The 21722-nt window shown below is 37.4% G+C and overlaps 1 protein-coding gene across 1 annotated transcript; it reads right to left on the bottom strand.

The window, feature by feature from the left end:
• Positions 1 to 519: 519 nt before the first annotated feature.
• On the bottom strand, positions 520 to 21426 carry LOC6593692 (dual oxidase maturation factor 1). The gene is made up of 8 exons (XM_026987442.1): positions 21126 to 21426; positions 16709 to 16846; positions 14816 to 15018; positions 13069 to 13126; positions 12794 to 12928; positions 1560 to 1991; positions 877 to 1495; positions 520 to 811 (listed from the first exon to the last, which is right to left on the bottom strand). Exons 3-8 carry the CDS (start codon positions 14978 to 14980, stop codon positions 769 to 771), a joined length of 1452 nt encoding a protein of 483 aa, XP_026843243.1. The 5' UTR covers positions 14981 to 15018; positions 16709 to 16846; positions 21126 to 21426; the 3' UTR covers positions 520 to 768.
• Between the last annotated feature and the right edge of the window lie 296 nt (positions 21427 to 21722).

Below are 21722 nucleotides of genomic sequence, written 5' to 3'. Positions count from 1 at the left end.
TGCAAATCTTAAGAGGCACCATCGAGTATAGTTATCTCGAAGAGCCCCATACCAAAAAGCCATAGAAAAAAAACATTTCTTCGGTTTCATCATCGTCATTTGTTTCGAATATCATTAATTTTTTAAGTTTAAACATGGTCAATTCTTAAAAAATAAACTTAAAAGAGAGTTTACACATTTTATAGACTTTATAGACTTAATATTTAAAGACACTGGCATGGAATTCATATTCAATCGAGAGCATCAAATAAATTATTCATTATACTTAAATATCGAATATCATTTTTGTTTTGTTTTTATTATAACTCACGGTTCTCACGGTCCCTTCCCTCGTGTATGTATGTATGGGTGTATCTGTGTGCGAGTGTGTGCGTGAGGCAGGATTCTCTCCTATCACAAATGAACATCACTAAAAACGTGCTTATCCTGGAAATTTGTTTGCACCAACGCGATCTGCCTCTTAAAAATTGATTTTTTTTTTTTAACTTAAACATTTAAAATAATTTAATTAAAGTTAGAGTTTAAATTTAGCGAATGTTTTTCTTGTTTAAGATTTAAAATTATGTGATCTTGTCAATTAATTGATTTTGTTTTTTCGTTTTGTTTTGTTTTTAAATTAAGAAATTATCACAAATTGTTTTGTAGCATTTTTTGTCATCAAGTGGTTTAGTTTTTGTTGTTGTTGTTGTTGTTGTTGTTGTTTTTGTATCGATCTAAAGTCAAGAATTGTTGAAGCCCTATAAAAAATAAATGGTCTGTCCAATGGCATCACCAGTGATCCATGTCACGTATACGCTCCACGGGAGGATTACTGCCGGGGAAACAGGCGACAAAGAATTAGTTGGAGATTAGACTTTAGAGAGAGACTAGACTTACGGCAACATTCGGGCGAGGGCATGCTTGTGCAGCGGCGATATTTGCACCGCTGCCGAGCCCATGCTCGATCCCGAGTCCTGGGACATGGTGCGTTGCATGTGGTGCATAGGATGTTGCACCACTGGGCCGCCCACAAACTGCAGCTGCTGCTGATGGTGATGCTGGTGCTGGTGCTGGTGCGAGTGCGACTGCTGCAGCGGATGCTGGTGCTGGTGCTGCTGATGCGGCGGCGGCATCTGCTGCGTTCGTCTGAAGGGATAGCGCCATGGACTCTTGGGCACATCCGACTGGAAGCCCTTGTTCTCGACGCCGCCGCTGCCACCGCCCCCGCCGACGCTGCTGGAGACTCCCGCGGGACTGTCGCGCCGCGGCGCCGTCACGTGCTGCATGTCGCGGGCCTTGGAGCTCAGGCGTCGCAGTATGCGAGAGCCCAGACCCGGAGGATCCTCCAGGCTGCGACTGTTGCGCGGCTTGCGGTAACGCACATCGCTGGACTCCTCCAGAATGACATGACGATCATAGGGAGTGCCGTAGTACACCTCCAGCACCGTGGAGAAGGTATGCGGCCACACCAGGTCAATGATGGAGATCAGCACGCCCGCTATGAAGCACAGGATCCCTGAAAAGAGCAACAGCAATGAGTCTCCAGAAGGGTCTCTGACATTCCTTGATATTCCACTCACCCGCTACCAGGACCAACCAGTAGCACCATCCAAAATGAAACTCCAGGCGTCCGCCCTCCAAATAAATGCACAACGGCCGCTTGGGCAACAGACAATGATATCCCACGGTGGTGCAGACGAGCAGGGCCCCCGTGAGGGCCTTCATGTACGCCCCGTACCGGGGCACGGCAATCAGCAGGAGGTTCATCAGCAGCCACGAGGCCAGCGATGACCACAGCATAATGCTGGCGAAATATCCCGCCGCCCTGTACTGCCCGCCCCACGAGAAGCCCTCGCGTCCCAGGCTAAAATACTCGGCCACCGTGAGAATGGGAAAGGGCAGGCCCCGCTGCAGGGCATGGCGATAGTTGGCGCTCATATCGGTGGCTCCCTCCCACATGAAGCGTTCGTTGTAGTCGATATCCGGCGGTGTATAGTTCCCAATGGGTATGGCTGTGGAACGGGGAAGAAAAAACATAGTTAGACTCTCATTAAAACACCTCCACTTCACCTCGAACACCCTCGACAGCCTCTTGACAATCACAAAATGGGCCTGAAATCAAGTCAGAACCCAAAACAAAAACCTCTAGAAGGCAACACACCTTCAAAATGCACTCGAATTGTGAGTGCAACCTTCAGTGCAACACTGCAACTAAATGATAATTTCCTGTTGCCACCGGAAGTGTTTTGGCTGCCACCAGGCGTATGCGTAATGCCGCACATTCATTGTCAATGGCTTTTGAGCTCCTCAAGTGAACGGCTTGGCGGCTCAAAAGTGCAACAACAACTGCAACATTCGCATAATCAATTTGCAACAAAATACAATTCTCCTTTTTTGTTGTTTGCATATTTTGTTAACATTCGTCAACAATTTTTCCGGTTTACAGCGCACGCGCTTTTGGCCCGTTTTGCATTCAGTTTTTTGTTTGTATTTTTTTATTCGCTATTTTGCGAGCGCGTTTCTCAACAAGTTTTTGAAAGAGAGACTACTAAATAAATGAATAAAAAAATATTTGCATAATTTATAGACAACTTTGCGCACCTCTCGAGCGGCCAAACAACTTCAAAGCCCCAAAAGTGATTCCGCATTCGGTTCAACGAAAATAAATACAGTATATGTTTGTTCGAGCAAAGAAGCATTTGATACCCTTGCAGATATAGTCCAACGATTTTGGTATAATATCCGATTAGGCTGTGAAAAAAATAGAGACATGAAACCGCAGGCTGTTGAGTTTTTGTTCAGAAACAAAGGTGTGGTTTTCCTACAAAGAGTTTTTCGAAACGTTTCTTCCACTAGCAGCTAAGCCACACTGGGAGAGAAGCAGAGAGATAGAACGAGAGGGATATATAACCATACCTGGAAACTTTTCCTCTTCGTTCTGGCTTTGAAAACAATTACTGCTAAGCCACGTTGGAAGAGAAAAATTTGATAAAGAGAGAGATAGAGCGCAAGGCGCATATGAAACCCCAAAAGGCAAGCTTTTTTTCTTCATTCTGGCTATAAATACGATGACTGCTAAGCTGCACTGGAAGAGAAAAAGGGAGAGAAAGAGAGATAGAGCGTAAGACGGATATGGAACCTTCATTGTGGCTAAAAAAACTATCTGCTAAGCCACACTGGAAGAGAAAATGAGTGAACCACGAGTCCAAGCTTTTTTACTTCATTCTGCTTATAAAAACTATTACTGCTAAGCCACACTGGAAGAGAAAGAGAATTAGAGGGAGAGATAATCATCAAAGGCAAGCTTTTTTACTTTATTCTGGCTATAAAAACAATCACTGCTAAGCCACACTGGAAGAGAAAGAGAGATAGAGCGCAAGGTGGATATGGAACTATGAATATAAGCCTTTTTTCTTCATTCTGGCTATAAAAACGATTCGCTAAGCCGCACTTTAAGGCTTATTCTGGAGATTCTCAACTCTCCCTAATATCTCTGCATTACAAACGCAACCCCAAATTTATAATAAAGTGTATCCACCTAATCATATGTACAAAAGACATGCCTTACTCTCAAGATCTAGAACTCTAGATGACGCCTTATATATAGCCATAAAAGTATAAATCTGACTAATGGATACTTTTGGGCGTATCTTTTTGTGAATGGAAGAGAAACCTAATGCTGAAACTTTACTTTTGTTTCCTTTCGCCGCTAAACAATAAAAGGAACAGAATGCAAATTTACAAAATCAAACCCACTCTCTGCCACAGAATTATTTGTGTGTTTAATGGCTAAAAGCATTTTAAGCATTTATGCATAAATCATTAATCTTTTATTTCGCAGTTAAAAGGGGGGTCTTCATCGGCAGCCGGACTTCAAATGATATATGGATTTGCCGGATCGTGGGGCTGCTGCTACTCACGTTTGCCACAGTGTCTGGCAAACACAAAAAAATAGTGACAAAATATGCAAAGAAATAAGAGATAAACAATCCCCAAGCTAAAAAGCTCAACAACGAGTGCCACACGAGAGTAGACAAGAGGAGAGGTATTTTTAATTAAAAGCCGGCGATATTCATTTTCGAAAGTCAATAAAAGAATGATGGAAAAAAACCCAAGAGGAAGAATTATAATGGGAATCGTTTTCGAATATGAATTGATTGGAGAATGAAATGGAGAATCAAGCATTATTAGATAAAGAGATAAACAGAATCAAATATCAGAAAATGATTGCAAGAATTAGCTATTGTAGAAAAAGGTATATGGAATTTTTTATTTCAAAAAACTACACAGAATCCACTATTACCCTATAACTAGTAATGGAATTATATATGGTAGTTCATTTGTTTATAGAATAGGAATAAGTTAAAGGAATATGGGAGTTATTATTACAGGAATATGGGAATACTCGATCCTTATGGAATGGTTCTACTTCGTGGGACAGCCTATTACCCATATTTGTAAACAATTAGCTTAAGCATTTACTAATTTTAATACTACATAAATCAAAGCTTAAAATGTGTCTAACTTGTACTTTGATTCCTGGATGGCTTAACGAGAGATCCTTAATGTGTTTTGAGAATTTTTTAGAATTACTAAATATTTGTATGCACTAAGAAAATATCTTTCTTGATATTAATGGGAATGGAAAGCTCTACTATTGCGTTTTTCTTTTGAAAATTGTAATATCTTTCATGAATATTTTTTTAAATTTAAATTTATTCAATTTTAACAGGTTTCCCCTAAATTTCAAATCCAGAAAACGATATTTCTAAGCTAAATCTTAGTTCTCCGAATACCATAATATCTTTTGGAACATAAACTCCTTTGTAGAGAATTTTCCTTTTACTTAAACATACACATATTTATTCCACAGTAAAGGTTTCACAAAAGTTATAGATATAACCTTTAATCTGACCTTAATCTTACCTTAAAATTAAAGGAATTTTACTCTAGACACCAGTTCTATCAGAGTATCTAAAAATACTCCTAAAACCAATTACACCAAAGCCCCACATGACATTTTTGTATACATTTTTCTCTGTCCACTAGTTCCGTGTTCACATTTCATTTAAACCTAACAATAAATACCATAATATCATAATTATAATTCCCATAAAATAACATTTTTGAGACACCCCTACCAACCTCTTAGTGGGCTTTAAAACGATGACTTATATAGGAAATTCCCACGCTCAGTGCTACCTCAAAACCGACTCCGAATGACTCATGCCAGAGGGCGAGAGAGGGAGACACGTCAAAGCCGGCAAAGCGGTACAAATTTATGCCCAAAAATCGAAAAACGCCCACCAGTCCGAACGAGCTTACAAATTACAAACTCAACGCCAAGAAAATATTAAAAAGCAACAAAAAAACATACCAGACATTGTAAAAAAAAAAAAAAAAAGAATTACATAAATCGTCAAAAAGTTGTCATATAATATATGCTCTGGGGCTTGGCCTTCGACTTGGGGCAAGGTTTTCCATCGTACGAGTATGTCGTTCTGGCCTACGTTTACTTGTATTTTTTTTTTTGTGTGTGTTTGTTATTTTTTTCGATTTTTCCCGATCACGAAATTGGCAAACGCAAAACAAAGTCAAGTCTACGCACTGTCTACGCATTTTGTAGATCGATTGTAAAGTCATTAAACTGACAATCGTTATGATTTCCCAGTTGGTGGCACAGACAGACTCGTTTTGGATGTGGAAACTGCGTTGCAACCGGTTCAATTTGGTAATTGTGCGGGGCAGAGCGGAGCTCTACTTGATGCCAATGTGGATGTGGTTTATGGCCGAATCGATTAAGATCTGACATTCAGTCGGAAATTAAAAAGGGGAAGTAAAAGTAGGGGATACTCATAAAAAAATCAAATAAAGATTAATCATTAAATGGTAGATTTTATTTATGTGGGGCTAAGGGAAAATAGTAGGATAGGAAATGGTGTCTTGGGTGTAGAAAAAACGGTTTGGGTTTTACTTAAAAGAAGGCAGATTAGTGTGGGGTACACTTTACGGAAATGTATATAGATTTTGGAGTTTGATTGATTTTAGAACGTGCTCCAGAGAGAATAGAGACCTTGGCAGATCAGAGGTATTTTCTGGTGTTTTTATATTAGAATAATTTTAGATTTTATTGTAACAAAAAAAATATTTTATTTGTTGTATTATTTATTTGTTATTATATATTTAAATATTTTAATTTTTCTCTAGATTTCTTATGTATTTTTTATTATTATTTTATTTTATTAATTTTTTTACTATATTTTATTATATTATTTTATATTATTTATTATGCATTTTTTAATTTTTCATTAGATTCACTATTTTTTTGTATTGTTTTATTTTTTGTATTTGATTTTGTATTTTATATAATTTTTTTATTATTTTGTAATATAATATGCATTATTTTAATTTTATATAATTTTTTCGATTTCTAAGGATTTGAATTAATAATGTGGTAATCTTTTAACATTTTCTAAAATATTCGACTGAAAAATGAACTTGGATACTCAAAAGATCTCTCCACAGACCGTAAAATAAAGTTCATACGATTTTTAATGAAAATTCAAAGAAAATACAAAGAAAAATCCAGTTAATTAAATTTACAATTAATTGAGAAACTATTTTCTGAAAGTTTTTTATAAAAGAAGTGGGACATTCTTGTATATTACATTAATTAAATTAAACTAAAGAACACAAAGTTGTTTTTTGATATTTTAGTCTTTTCTTAAAGAATATTCCTCCTTTTCTATAGATCTTAGATCTAAATTCGTTTCCGCAAAAAGGTGTTCCTATTTCGTAAATATTTTAAAAAATATAAACAGCCATTAACTTCTCGAATCATTAATATTGTTAATAAATTTTACATGACGGGACCCGCTTTCGGCAACCCCTAAGGCCCACTTCCGCAAACTTCCGTCAAATGAATCTTTTTTTGTCCATTATTAAATGTAAGAACCCCTTCCACCCGCCACACAACACAAAAAATTACCATATACCCATACGAAAATTAATGTTTTCCTACTTGATACTTGAGGCGGATGACGACGCCGATGGATGTGGATGTGTATGCTGATGGTAGCTCGCGCTTAAGTACAGCCAGCAACAACAACAACAACAAAGACAAATAAATTTAAACATTTTTATGCCTTTTCATAATTTTAAGTGATGATTATGCTGATTTTTTGTGTTTACTTTGGGGCTGCAGAGAGAGAGAGAGATGATTGGAGCTCGGGAGTGGATGGACGGGTTAAAAAACAATTTGGCAAAAAAAAAACCTAAATTAATCATGACTCTACAATAGACAAAGAGGCACACGACACACGACAATACATCGGACACAAAGAGCAACAGAGAGACAATGAAAACGTTGCTTCTATTTTTTTTTTTGTTTTTTTTTCTAAATTGTACGGATATACACCTCATCAGTGCTTACCCCTCCTTCTGTGCCCCTTCTGCCACATGATTGTATGTGTCTGTGAATGTTAGAAATAAATGTAAGTACGTTCCATTTCTGTCATGAGTTTTTTGGTCATCACTCGAGTGAGTGCCGCCGCCAGATGTCCATCTCCATTAGGAAATGAAACGTAAAAAAAGAATTGCAAATAGAATGGATTTATTTTATAAATAGAAAATGTGGGAGGTGGGTAGGCGGACAAGTGGGCAGGTGTCTAAAATTAGGCAAAGATGTGGACAGCCGCAGGAATTCGCAGGTGACACAAAAAAGGGTCATTAGCTTTTAATTGAAAAATCAATGAGGAGTACTAAAGGCCTAAGGGCTTTGACATCGAACAAAAATACACCTGTCTTGAGGCACATATTTAGGCACAGATTATGTGAGAAAGACTTACACATATTTAAAGGCAGAAGAAGGTTTCCATTCTACTGCTTTGCTTAATTAATTGTAATATTAATCGTTGTTGTCGAGGCACATTTTTACGGGTAAAATAATATAAGAGTACTTATAAAAAAAATAGCCTAAAAACAAAGACTTTAAATAAACTAAAAGGAGACGAAGGCCTCGACGCTACTGATTCGCTTAATTAATTATAATATTTTTCTCTTATGTATTTTATTTAATTTAAATAATACAAAAAAAAAAATATTTATTTAACAATTTTGGAGTACGGTTTGATTTTGTTTATAGAGTAAACAGCTCTCTTATTCACAGGAATAATAATAGTTTTATTTTATTTTATTAATACAAACAAAAAAAAATAATAATTAAATTCTGGAGTACGGATTAATATTTTTGTAGAGGAAAAAATTCTCTTATCCACAGACATTGTTCAAAATATCCGAATTCCAATTATAAAGCCTAGAAAATTTAGAATTACGTATCTTTTGGTTGAAAACGTCTCAAAGTTAAAGTATTATGGCATTAATTCTTTAAAAATGAAGGTATAAAATTGTTAATTTCCAAAAAAAATAGGTATCTCTAGACCTCAAAACCTTGATATAGCACATCAAATCTAGCCCCTAAGATTTATAGCACTCTATAACAAACCCAAATTATGGGTTTTTCATTCTGAACTTCTCAAAACTCTGTAGATACCTGTACAGGAACCACTATAAAAATAATTTGGCAATTAAAACTAACTAAAAACTAAATACTATATCTCAATGAGTTCCATTCGTTAGAGTGAGTCAGATACTTAGAAGGGAAGGCTGCAGGCCAAAGAACCATCGACAACAGCTGGCGTTGCAGCACTTGAGTTCCTTGCACTTCAAAATGCAACTACAACTACAACAAAAAAAAAGGCGGCCGCCAACAAAGTGTCTAAATGCCGCAGTTAATCGAGCGTAGTATACAAAAAACACACCCACAAGAGACCTTAAAGACAGGGGAGGCAGACACAATGAATGCCACAAGACCGCAGGCAAACTTCAACCCAAATTGGAATTGGAATTGGAAGTGGAAGTGCAACAAAAGTCTCATGAATGAGATATCATTAAGACCGCAGATTGGCCCAAAAATCCAAACAAAAAGCAGACTTTTTATTCATACGGTAATCATCATTATAAAATGATCATTCACCAAAAAGATTTTTGACATTTGCCTGACTTTGATTTGGCAATGGAAAATGCTTCAATTACAAATTGAAAATCATACAAAAACCAAAATAAAAACAAAAAAAAACGACTCCGTAACGAGTGCAACAATTAAGTTGTCAGAGTGCCCCATAGAGAGCCTCCTCTAAGACACACTCCAACGATTGACATGCGCAATTATCATATTCAAAATCACACCAAAAACGAAAAAAAAATACAGTTTCTAAAACTAGAAACATTTTGTGGAGCAGCTGCTGTCAACTTGAGGCAACGTTTGCCCTTTTACTAAAACCCAAACCAGAAATCCAACGCCCACTCTACCCTCCATTCAGCCATCCAACAGACAACAAAAATAATAGAAATAACAATAGACAGAACGGGGGGGAGTGGAGAAACACGTGAAGCACTTTTTGGCAAACGTCATTCCGGTTGGGGTTCCGTTGTTTGGGGGGGTTGGGAGGCCGTCAAATGCTACCGAAAGAGCATTAGCCAGGGCAGAGGGTGTGTGCGGTTTTTGGAGGCAAAACATAGAGATACTCCACAAAAACTGTATTAGTCAAAAACCAATATGGACACCGACATAATATGCCCTCCCCGCCGTAGAGTCATAGAGTCAGAGGTTGAAGGAGGGGTCAATCCAAGGGGTAAATATCGACACATCTAATGGTTTTGGCTTTGTTTTAGTGTACATCTATCTGTACTCTTGGGGTTTACGAGTGTAGATATATTTGTACCCCCCTGTTGCTTTGTTTTAGTGTACATCTATCTTTCCCCCACACTTATGCTGTTCTAATTGTCCGAAAACCCATCCGAAATTATAGTCAATAATCGGATTAAGAATTTAACGCTTAGACTAGGTTTAGACACAGATATATTACGAATACGGATTATTCTAAGAGATGGGAAATATTTGTAGGAAGATTCCTGTGGGAAAACCACCTTAGAAGTCGTATGGTCCCAAAAAAAACCCACAAAAACCTTCTACAAAACCACTTCCTAGTGTAGCAATCCTAAACGAAAAGAAAATGACCTGCTGCCTGCCCTCCAAAGGGCATCTACCATAATATTTAATCTCCATATTTTGCAAACAAAAAATGATTGTTATGGGGCCACACAACAGACAACTGCTGCCCCGCCGCCACTCGAAACATTTGCTCACATTTTGTGGGGAGTGATGGGGGGCAGGAGTATTGTATGGATTATTCGTGCTTGAGTTGACTTGAAACTGGCATTCCAATTGATTCAGCTGAGGTCTAAGGTAGCCCCCCAACAAACACACAAAAGCATTTCACCTTTTCGATGAGCAAAGTGAGTGAAATCTGAACAAACAAAACAGATATATATATATATATAGGGGGGATAGACATATGGCAAGCGATTTTGCTATTTGGAATCGAATATTTCCGCAGGTGTCGAGCAGAGCGCGAGTCGAGTGGCATTTCAATTTGTTGCTGTTGCTGCCCCAGCTGCCCCTCTCTACTGCCGCTATTGTTGCCAAGAATCGTGACATGCAACTTGACTTGGCACTTGGCAGGAGCCAACAAACAAAGCAGCAGCAGCGGTGGCAGCAGCGGTGGCAGCAACAGCGGCGGCATCGGCATCAACCGCAGCACTTACTGACGTCACCGCCCACCCATCGCCCTCATTTGAGCCACGGAAAAGACAAAAAATTCAGGGGAATATAAATATCAGCCACAACAGTTTGGGGAAATCAATTAGCCAGAAGCCTAACCTCTAGTCAAACCCTAAACCGCAGCAGCAACTGCTACCCGGATTGAAAATTAAAGCGTTTTAATTAAAATTTATATACACAAAAGTAAAGAAAAGCCTTATGACTTTTTTAATAATTTTGCAACCCAAAGAATGACTGTTCAGGATCTGGTATATTTTTTAAAGTAACTCTTGATTTCTGAGAATTTTTCTATGTATTTTTAGGAATTTATAAAAAAAATATATATATTTAAAAATGCGAACTGTGCCTCGAAAAATGTTTTAATTGGTTTTTAAAAGCTACAAAAATATTTTGTAAATTCAGGAATGATTCAAGGCAATGTCTACATAACTTCACGTCAGTTTCTATTCCAAAAATCACTAAAAATCGGTCAAAATATATATTTTTATTAGAAAATAATTTTTTTTTTTGTTTAAATGACACCAAAAAATAATAGAAATTTTAGTTTTAAATATTTAAACTTAACCTATCTTCTTGATAAATCAAAACTAAGTTGCTTCAACAATCAATCTTAAAGAGTATTCCCGCGTCGACTCTACGTATCCCACTTTTCTTTCATGATTTTCGAGATGAACGATAAAAATCTTGTATGAAAATTGCTCAATTGTTTTCGAACTCCGTTTCGTTCGCTGATGACGTTCGTTTTTTATCTACTCTTTGGGGGATCGACTCGAAAAGATGGGGGCGTGGAGATTGGGAAGTCTGTGGAGGCACGACACAGAGCCCCCAAGACGAGGGAATTATTTTGCTTAATGAATTGAAAACTCTTTTCGTTCGTACTCGTACATAAACCGATGAATACAAATGCCATTCAATCAACGAATCATTGCTGGAAGGGGCGTATGAGTAAAAGCATTATTCACATTCAATCATTAATAAAAACCAAATAAATGGTCAACATTTTTCTCCTTTTTTAAGGGGCACTAATTTCTGGGAAAGACTCTTTTTTTTATATAATCGATTGGGGTATTTCTTTTTGTTGCTGGCGGCGGCCATTATTAATTTAATGATGCTTATGATTAATTTTTCGGTTCGCATTATAGACAATCTAAAGGTTTATTAGCAATTAAATAGATATTTTAATCATATTTAATTGGAAAGCAAATCATTAGAGAAGCTCTATACATATTTATATATAGAAATAGGTACAAAACCAAAAGAAACGAAAAAATGATCAAAAAATACAATCAAAACTTTTGACAAAAAATAAATTAATTTTTTTACTTTTTCGACTTGAATTTTGTGCCGATTTAGAATATTTGTAATAAAAAACTATTTTGTATTATTATAATTAATTTACAGGAATTTTTAGGTGTCTTTTGATGTAAAAAACTCAATTAGAATATTTTTACGTGATATAGGGATTATCCCTAATCCTCCATATCCTTTAAAAATTGAACCCAAATGTACCTGGAATGGTCACAATGTTTCCATTGATCGCATTTCTCTGGAACTTAATCAATTTATAAGCTTTACCCCTACATATCCCATTAAAACCAGTTCTTTGACGAACAAGAACCCTCCCCAAGCCCCACCAAGACCTCCTTGAAATCATTCAAAAATGTACCTTAATATTCTTGGGCTAATAAATGTACTTGGGATTCATCATTCGCAAAGGTATTCTATTGGACCTTAACCATTTCTAATCTCTAGATCAACAGATCAACAAGTGATTTTCAATACATATTCAAGCCTCTTATTTACCAATCAAGGATAACCCTACCATGTCACCTCATCACACAAACCACAAAATCGATCTCAAAGTTTACCCTACAATCTCATGCCCAATCGTTAAACGTTAGCCCTAAGTAAATTTAACCAAAAAAGACTCAAATACAAATACAAATACAAACACAAAACACAAATAGAAGCGAAGCTATGCCAATCTTTTGGGGGCCCTGCACAAGAAATAATCAAATATGACAACCCATTCACCCATTCACCCGATGAATACAACGAATACGAGTACGAGTACGAGTACTCCTCGCGGATACGTACTTGGGAAGCCCCTGATTGAAAGATTGGCAAACTTACCCGTCAGCGTTACATTGACATGCATGAGGCCAATGTGGGTGCCGATCCGAGCTGGTAGCTTCTCGCGTGAGAAGGCTTTGTACGGTGCAATGATGGTTGCATGTGCCACATGCCATGCGGATCCCAAACGAGTGACTGTTGTTGTTGTTGTTGATTTTTTGTTTTTGGTGGTGCGATAAAGATGTGTGAAAAGATTGAGCATATGCAAATCAGGTATTATATTCATATTCATATTCATACATATATCAATTGAAGGTCACACATCTGGTACTCACTCAGTATGACTAGACCCACAAAAAGCGACAGAGTGACTGTCGAGAATGTTGTGAATTTCTGTAAGAATAAACATAATAATTGATTATACAATATCTAGGAAGACTCTACAGAAAATAATCGTATTCTACTTTATTTCTATATGGAAATATTTTACATATGATGTGAATGCAACGGCATTCCCTTTACAAACTTCCCACAAGCGAAAGGATACATTTCCAATGAATGAGAGACATATAGAGACTATATTTAGTAGTTGGCACAGAGAAAATGTCAGAAAACGTCAACACGTGAATCGTCCATTTACAACCTCTTCGTTTCCTCGTCTCACATTCGAGTACGAGCCAAATATTGAATATTCCGCTCATCCGAAAGCGCTGATTGAGGCTATGGACAAAGAATGGCACTACTTTCATGCACTCAAATTTAAACTTGAATCAGGAACATCAATGGTACATCCAATTAAGGGTGATCTTTCCGGGATTCTACACTGGTTGTTACCCGGTGTTAATATGCTTTTTCATCATCAGATAAACCTTAAGACATATAATTAATCATGTGGTGTGGTGGTGGTGATCACGAGTGATGATAGGAGAAGAGAGATTAGGTTTCATCAAAAACATCTGGTTTTGGGAATCTAGGATATTCTTTCGTAGTATTCTCTTTCTGGTCAAGTAAGATCGAAAATAAAAAGGTTTTTTGAGAGGCTCATTGTTCCATTTGCATACGGAAATCCGCTGTTTTTCCATTCACATGTAAGCGTTAAAAACTCCCAGTGCAGTCACCAATATTCTCGACTGTGAATGTACCGCTAATGGAAAAGTGTTAGAAGTATTGCCAAACTTTAATTAAGCAAACAATTGGTATTCGATTGCCACGCCAAAAGACAAGAAAAGGGCGCGCCTTCCCGAAAACGGGTTTACACAAGTCTCTGTCTATACAAAAGTATACATCGTTTTTATTCAAGATTTATCTGACATCTGTTTGGAAACGTGCCGTCGATTACAGGCACTGCCACAATTCAATTAGACAGACCACAGACCCACAGACCGAAGACCAGCCGGCAACAGCCGCAGCAGCAGCGTGAGAAAACGTATCGGATCGGACGTTCAGTTCTCAAGTAGCGGCTACAATCCGCATGTCAATTAATATTCGATATGGTAATATATACCACACTTCGACGGCTGCGGCTATACGCTACACGGATAATGAAATGTACTTTATGTATTTCATTTACGATGATTGTACGACTTTTATGAGCACTATTTTAGATCTAATTTGATGCCAGGGGACTGGTTCAGGAAACTTGAATTACACGCAAATGTTGGGCTGTTAATTTTTTTAGATCTAAAAAATATATATATAATCAAAATAAATGTCCCATGGCTATTAATCTCTTGGGATTATTGAAGTAATTAAATTAATTATTTCTTATGGTGGTTTTTTTATATATAAGAAAAAAGAACTAGTTCTTCAGAACGCATGTGTCTTTTCGCTCATGGAAAATTTTTTCAGAGAATCCGTGTCATTGGAAAACATTTAAATTATACATTAAACCCACAAAATTTAATTTAAAATTCAAACAAAATTTAATTTAGTCGAAAAAAGATTCCATTTTAGGTTAAATTTTCATGAACTGGTATTTAAAACACATAAATTACGAACTGGTTAAATGAATAAATCGAAATGAAGATCATTTGAGGTTAATTTAATAATACGATTACTCCCGTAGCCCACTGGCCCACTCACCTGCTTTCGTACACCCGGAAATATGACCAAAAATGCCACATAGAATGTGGCAAATAGAACCGATACTGCCACAATGGAGACATCACCGGTGACGGGTGTTCGGTTGGAGAATGAATATAGCGTTGGTCCCCCATCGTCTCGAAAAGCGTCGAACCAGCCTTTCATGCTGGTTGAGGCTTATGGCTGTGATGTTTGAGGGGAATCTGTATGTGGGAAAAAAATCAATAAATTAATAAAAATAAATATGTAAGAAAAAAAAACCCAAAATTAAAGCGATGGATGGATGGATGGATGTATATTTTGAGAGAGCACTTAATTAATGAGATTTGCATTGCAAAATCATGCAAAAAGACCGCTCTCATCGCATCTTGCAGATACCATATATCTGCAATTCGTGACTAAGCTTTTAGGTAGCGAATACTTCAAACCTCAAGTGACAGGCAGCTCAATGCAAAAATTAGTTTGGTAAATAGAGAGAAAAAATATGCAAATCAATTTATACGTACATTATACCATTCCGTGGGGGGTATCTCTACCCGGAAATGTAAAAGATACCAAGCAAAAATAGGAAAAGATTTTCTGGCATTCCTTGAAACAAAGGCATTTTAAATTCAAAGCCTCAACAAAATGTTTGTTTCGAAAAGCCACAAAGATTGAGCGAACCAGAAATGAGACCTAGAACCGGATTCCAGCGACAAACAAATTAACAATAAAACGCGACTTCAACGAAAATCTTCAGATACGATGAACAATTAAGAGACTGACCGGCGAGAAACCATCATCGACATCAGCTGCTGACTGCCGGACTTCTGCCTCCTCTGAGGAGTGAATGACGTCGGCAAAAGCCACTATAATTAAGTGTTGAATGAAATTGAATGATAATATGTGTGTTTTGGTGGCGAATTTATAAATACCCTAGGACCAACATTACGTGGGGAACTACCAATGAGATGCTAATGAGGTTGTCTAGAGGTTGAACTTGAGGCCAAAAGATCTACCGCGAGACGAGTGGTGAGGTTTTCAAATCAAGACTCAATGGAAATTAAAGACTCAAAATAAATATTATTTGAACGATTAACTGAATTTAAATATCAAACCAAAGGATAAGGAAATTCTTTACAGAAACTTGACATAGCTCAAATTTTATATCAAGGAAGAGCATATTATAGTGGTTAAGATAACGTTTGATCATATCTCATAACTCAATAGAAATTTAAAGCAAAATTTTTAAAATTTCTATAAAATATTTTGTAGGAAAAACTACGATCAAAATAAATATAAAAAATATTTTATAGAAATTAATATGTAAAAATATCCCTGCCCCTAACACGTTTAAAGGAGAAACACTAATAAAAAATACAATACTTTTCAGTACAAAATTTCGCATCTGAGAAAGACATTCAGGATCCATGCCATGATCTCAAGACATCCCGATTCGTCATTGCCATGATCTCATATCCATCAACTCATCAGCTTTGTTGCAAAAACCAAACCAATGAAATTAAAAAACCCATTATACCCTTTAAATTTTTGTTCAGCTGGGAAGACAGAGGCGAAGGCAAAGGCTAGCGGTTAAGAGCATTGCTCATACGCATAACTTGTTACGTGGACAGAGGCACGCGGATGTAAGTTTCGATCGATATCTCAACATTCAGTCGGTTTTCCCCAGCACACAGCACAGCACGGCACGAGTTCTGGCATGTGAAAGTCCGTACAGATGGAGGCCCCTCAGGGGTAGAATGAGAATCGAATCGACTGTATACCTTTGGGCTATAGATTTAGCAAGTTCCGCAATGATGCTTAGAAATTCGTTCTTTATTAACATTTAATTTATTTATTGTTCAATCTCCATCCATCCATCAATGTTTTATTTTTGTTTTAAAGTTCACTTACCAAACTTGTCAAGCAGAAACCGGCATACAAAATAATTGGTTTTTTATTTGTAACTTTTTTATTTCGATATGATTGCTTATTTTGTTTAATCCAATTTTGATGTCCGATTCCAAAATATATAATATATCCTCGTTTTATCTAAATAATCGTACAAATTTGCATTTATGATTAATGAAGACGATAATGGCAGACTGGCATCAATTTTTGCACACACGCACACACTTTTTTGCAGCTAATTTATTAATTAAATTTTTTGTTGAAAATAAATTCTTGTTTTCACAGCTTTATACACAAGAAATTTTCATACATTTTAAAGGCTTGTATTTAATCGTGTTTTTTGCACTTGTTTTAGGGATTCAGGGACTTGTTTTAGGCATTTTAATTAATCTTTTGTTTGAGGTTATTTATTTATCATGTAATTTCTGTATAATTTATACATAATCTTGTTAAGAGAATTATATTGCAGTAAATATTGGTTTTAAATTGAATTGGTTTTTTTTTTCAATAAAGATTTAATTATTTCTTTTGTTTAAAAAAACCACAAAAACATTTGTTCTTGGCATAAATGTAAATCTATTTTCCATAAATTTCCTTAATTTCAAAGAATTATATCATTTGGATTTATCTTCGATTTATTTTCGTAACATTTTTTTCTGGCAATTCTTTAAATGCCAGAAAAATGTTTTTCTTGGAAAATGCATTTTACTGTCTGCTTCTGAGGTGGGAGGATAGTGGGGGGTGCACCCCCATTGAGTTGGATGTTATTTGTTGTAGTTTTAGTTTTTTGCTGTTTGTTGCACGTTGCAATGAACCGGTTTAACTAGTCAACGGTGCCGCCACCGCCGCCAGACGTTGCACATAAATTGCATTTTATTTTTAAAAACCCGGTAATAAATTGTTTCATTTATAATTAGAATTTTTCGCCAGTCTGACAGCAGCAGCAACAAAAAAAAAGGCCAACAAAATTAATGGAAAAACTAACAAGGTGCAAAAATGTAGGGGGTGAGCTTTTTAAGCCTTTGTTTTTGCTGCTGCTGCTGCTGGTTGACCTTCGCATTTTTGTGGCAGGAGCTGGTGCCGCTTTTGATTCGACGCGCTTTATTAGCACAATTTTACAACAAAAGCAACACGAAAGGGAAAGCCAGTGCAGGTGGTCGAAGCTGTCAATACTCTTTCCAGTCGATCGTTTATATAAATACTGTATGCTAAAATATTTCGAAGCTAATCAAAATTTGGCAGAGTTATCAAGAAAAGCATTAAAGTACAGACTTATTTTATTATAATGTGATTATATCTTAGCAAACCCAAGAAGTTCCCTCTGTATGTCACTAACGTCTGCCCAAAATCAAGACACTCTCCTGCAAAGCGTACAACAATGCTCGGACAACAATGCAGCCGCTGGCGCTGCCGCAGTTGCAGTCGCAGTCGCAGTCAATGTTTTTCTGCCGCTATTTTGCGGCCGCTGCTTTGCGGTCGACGCTGGACTTGGCACCAAAACGTAAAGCTCAACGCATTCGCAGCGTCTCTCTTGCATGTGGAAATCGGCAAGCATATTACGCTATTACGTTACAGGCACTAAAGCAGCAACAACAATGGCACAAACACAACAATGAAAACAGAGACATTACAGTTACAAAATGAAACTGAAACGAAGTGGGAGAGGCATAGGCAGAGCAGAGGGAAAAAAACAAGCAGCCAACGCACACACAAAAGGCGATAACGGACAGTGGAGCGCATAGAGCTTTTGGCTGGATTATTAAATTTATGCTTTATATTTTTTATCACAAATTGAAAATATAAATAGTCGTTACGAAAATCATTGAAAGCTTCCTTGGTCAAATATTTGTGGCCAGCATTTCTTTTAAAAGTCCCATTGTAGACTGACGTCAGCGCAGCACACACTAATTTGTTTGCTCTCACTCTCACTTGCTCTCTTTCTCTGGCAGCTGCTGTCTATCCATCGACGATCATCTTTGATTTTAAAGATTTCAATCACAATTAATATTCACTTTATAACATGCCGTCTTTCTTGTCTCTTTCCAATCACACATGGTTCTCATTTCGCTTAAAATTCCCACTGCATCTTGTGATCATCGCCGCTTCGACTATCACGTGCTCTCTTTCTTTCCAAGCTACTGTTTGTCTCCGGCAGCGAAAGACAGTGGATCGAATAGTTCATGATTTCGAGAAATCAATTTTATACTTTTAGTTTACTATTTCATGCACGTTCTGTTCACTATTCTATTATAAATTCTTTGAGCATTTAATTTAACCGTCCAAGGCTAGTAGGAACGCCCGCAAAACAAGTGGCGTCAGTGCAGCACTAGGATGCAGCCCACTTTGCGATGGTCGCGCATTTAAAAAGTCTTTATCACTGTGGGACACATTAATTCGCAAGCCATGTCTTCATTCTAACTTTAGAAATCGCTCCCATTTCACTTATTCACCCCACTGTCCACTATACCAGCAACAACAGCCTCGCAAAGCAAGTGGCGTCACCGCAGCTTCCAACTGCAGCTCACTCTCACTCTCTTTAGCTTCGTTTCTTTCTTTTGCTCTCTCTCTCTCTCTCTCTCGTGGCCACTGTCTGTCTCCATTATGTCTCTCAGAGACTACCGCCTGACTGCAGCTGTGTGGGTTTTTTTTTTTCTTTTATTATTTTCAAGTCCAACGAAAGTGAAATTGCTGCCGCTCCCCTTTCCGTTGGCTTGGCTCTCTTCTCTTTGCCCAGCTTTGCCAGTTCGCCTGTTTGGCCCCCCTCCCTCTGCCGGTTGTTGAGGAAATGAAGCAAACATGAAATTGACATAATCAACACGCAGCTGTACCTGGTGCTGGTGCGGGGATTGAGGGGTGGTCGGGGTTGCCTCTGCAAATGTCTTTAAAAACTCCTCTGTCGACGTCTCTGCCTGCGTTACAGGTTTTTGTGTCGCCTTGTTGCTTTTGCTTTCGTCGGTTGTTGCTTTTGTTTTTGCGGTTGCTTTCGGTGTAGTTTTTGTTGTGTGTTCAATGAGCGCTGGTGCGTGTAAATATGTAAGAGTCGCCTTCAACCGGCTTTTTCGTGCAATTTTTTTGCGTTTCTGTTTTGATACCCCGGCAGAAGAAAGGGTATTATGGTTTTACCCAGAATTAGCGATCGAATATAAGAAAGTGTGTATATTTTGGTGTATAATCTTATTATTTCTTTTCTGATTTTCCGGCTACTTTCCTATCAATTCTGAATCATTCTAAAATTATATCATAAAGTAGACACTCTGGCAGAAGCGAACAACCTACACGGTACCAAACACTTCGGTTAGCTTTCTTTTGTGTGTCAGTTTATAGTTTTTTGAGTTTTTATTTTTGCGCTGGTCAGTTTGGCGTGCTGTCAGTCAGTTATATACGCGAATGCGAACAAGTTGAATCATCTACCATATAGGAAATGGAACTGCAGATGAAGTAATCTTACAGTGTCTGCCCTGCCTCCTGCCGCCGCCTCACGACATGGAAATTACACAGTCAAAACGCATCACCAGCCGAAATCAACCTGATGCACACACGCATACACACCCATAGAGACACCAAAGGGCAAAGCAAACGATAAAACACCGCCAGACACAGGCGCCCAACGGGGGAATAAAAAGAAGAAGAAGAAGAAGGCAAAGACAAACAAAAGCAAGTGTTGAGTAAGAGAGGGGCGGCCAAAAGACAACGGGAAAAATGTGCATCAAAATTTAACAACAACACAACGTGCACGTTTTTTTGTACTCCCTCAGAGATAGAGAGAGAGCGAGAGGGAGAGACTACCATATGCGGCAGATCTCATAAGATTTTGGGGGCGTTCTTTGTGTGTGATTAAGTTTTATTTTTAGATTTTCATGTTTTTTTGTCGAGCTTCTGACACTTTTTCGTTGGATTATATATTAATAATTTATGGAACTATTGTTCACGGATTTTTCTTTACTATTTTTAGGAATATGTGATGCAATAAATAGTTGGTTTTTATTAACTTGAGTTTAATAGTTAAATTCTTTGATTCTTTTATTTAGCACACACAAGATTTATTGTAGATTTTGAATAAAAGACCAACGCTCTTTTAATTTTTATGTATTTTTATAAATTACTCAACCACTCTTTAATTACAGTTTAATTTACTTGAATGCATTGCATATTATTTCGCACATGTTTTTATATAAAAACCAAAATTGCAACAGTTTCTGTGGCTTCACTTATTTAATTAACTTTTTACGATTATGGCCGAAATTTGCTCAATTTTTGGTTTTATTTGTTTTAATTATTTTTTAAGATGCCCGCAAATTGGATTGTATTTTTGTTGCTTGTTTGCTTTATGTGTTTTTATTATTTCTATTTATGCAGAAAAAAACACAAAGCATAAACACAAATAACTAGATGAAAGATTTTTTCCAGAAAAGATTTTTACCGTTATAATACTGTTTTCAAATTATAAGAAATTAGAATTGAGCGCGGCTTTTGCGGTTGTTTTTTTTTTTGGCAAACTTTTTGTCGGTTTCTGGTTATTTTCTTTTCTACCACCATGCGTTTTGCATGGCATAACCACACACCAAACCACACACGAAACAAAAGCAAACAACTAAAAAACACAATTCCGTTTCGTATCTGTTGGTGGCTTTTGCTTTTGCTGGAATCGATTCGATCGTCGTCAGCGCCTGCGCAACGTTCGCGTCTCCGTCTTACGTTTTCTTTTTCAGCGTCCGCTTCGAGCGTCTGTCTTCGGAAGACTGAGTAAGCTTTGGCGCGCGGCGCCCGACAAAATACAGTAAGAGAGCGATCGGAAAACGTGTGAGGGAGAGCGAAAGCTTTTGGGGGCCAGAGCTTTGGCTGTTGCTAATTGCCGGCTAAGTGAGTGTGAATTTATGGAGCACTCAGAAGATCGGGCGGGAGAGCACAGAAAACAACAAAAATAAAACCTGACCGGGAACTTGGGGCCCCACGACAGCTACAGGGCTATATTCCTGATCAGGGACCTTGCCCGACTATACTTTGGCATACTTTCGAA

This window comes from Drosophila persimilis, unplaced genomic scaffold, assembly GCF_003286085.1.
Source record: "Drosophila persimilis strain 14011-0111.01,24,50 unplaced genomic scaffold, DperRS2 tig00000124-arrow-pilon, whole genome shotgun sequence".
Lineage (NCBI taxonomy): Eukaryota > Metazoa > Arthropoda > Insecta > Diptera > Drosophilidae > Drosophila > Drosophila persimilis.
The sequence above is the reverse complement of the archived record's forward strand: the minus strand, read 5'-3'. Positions and strand labels throughout refer to the sequence as shown.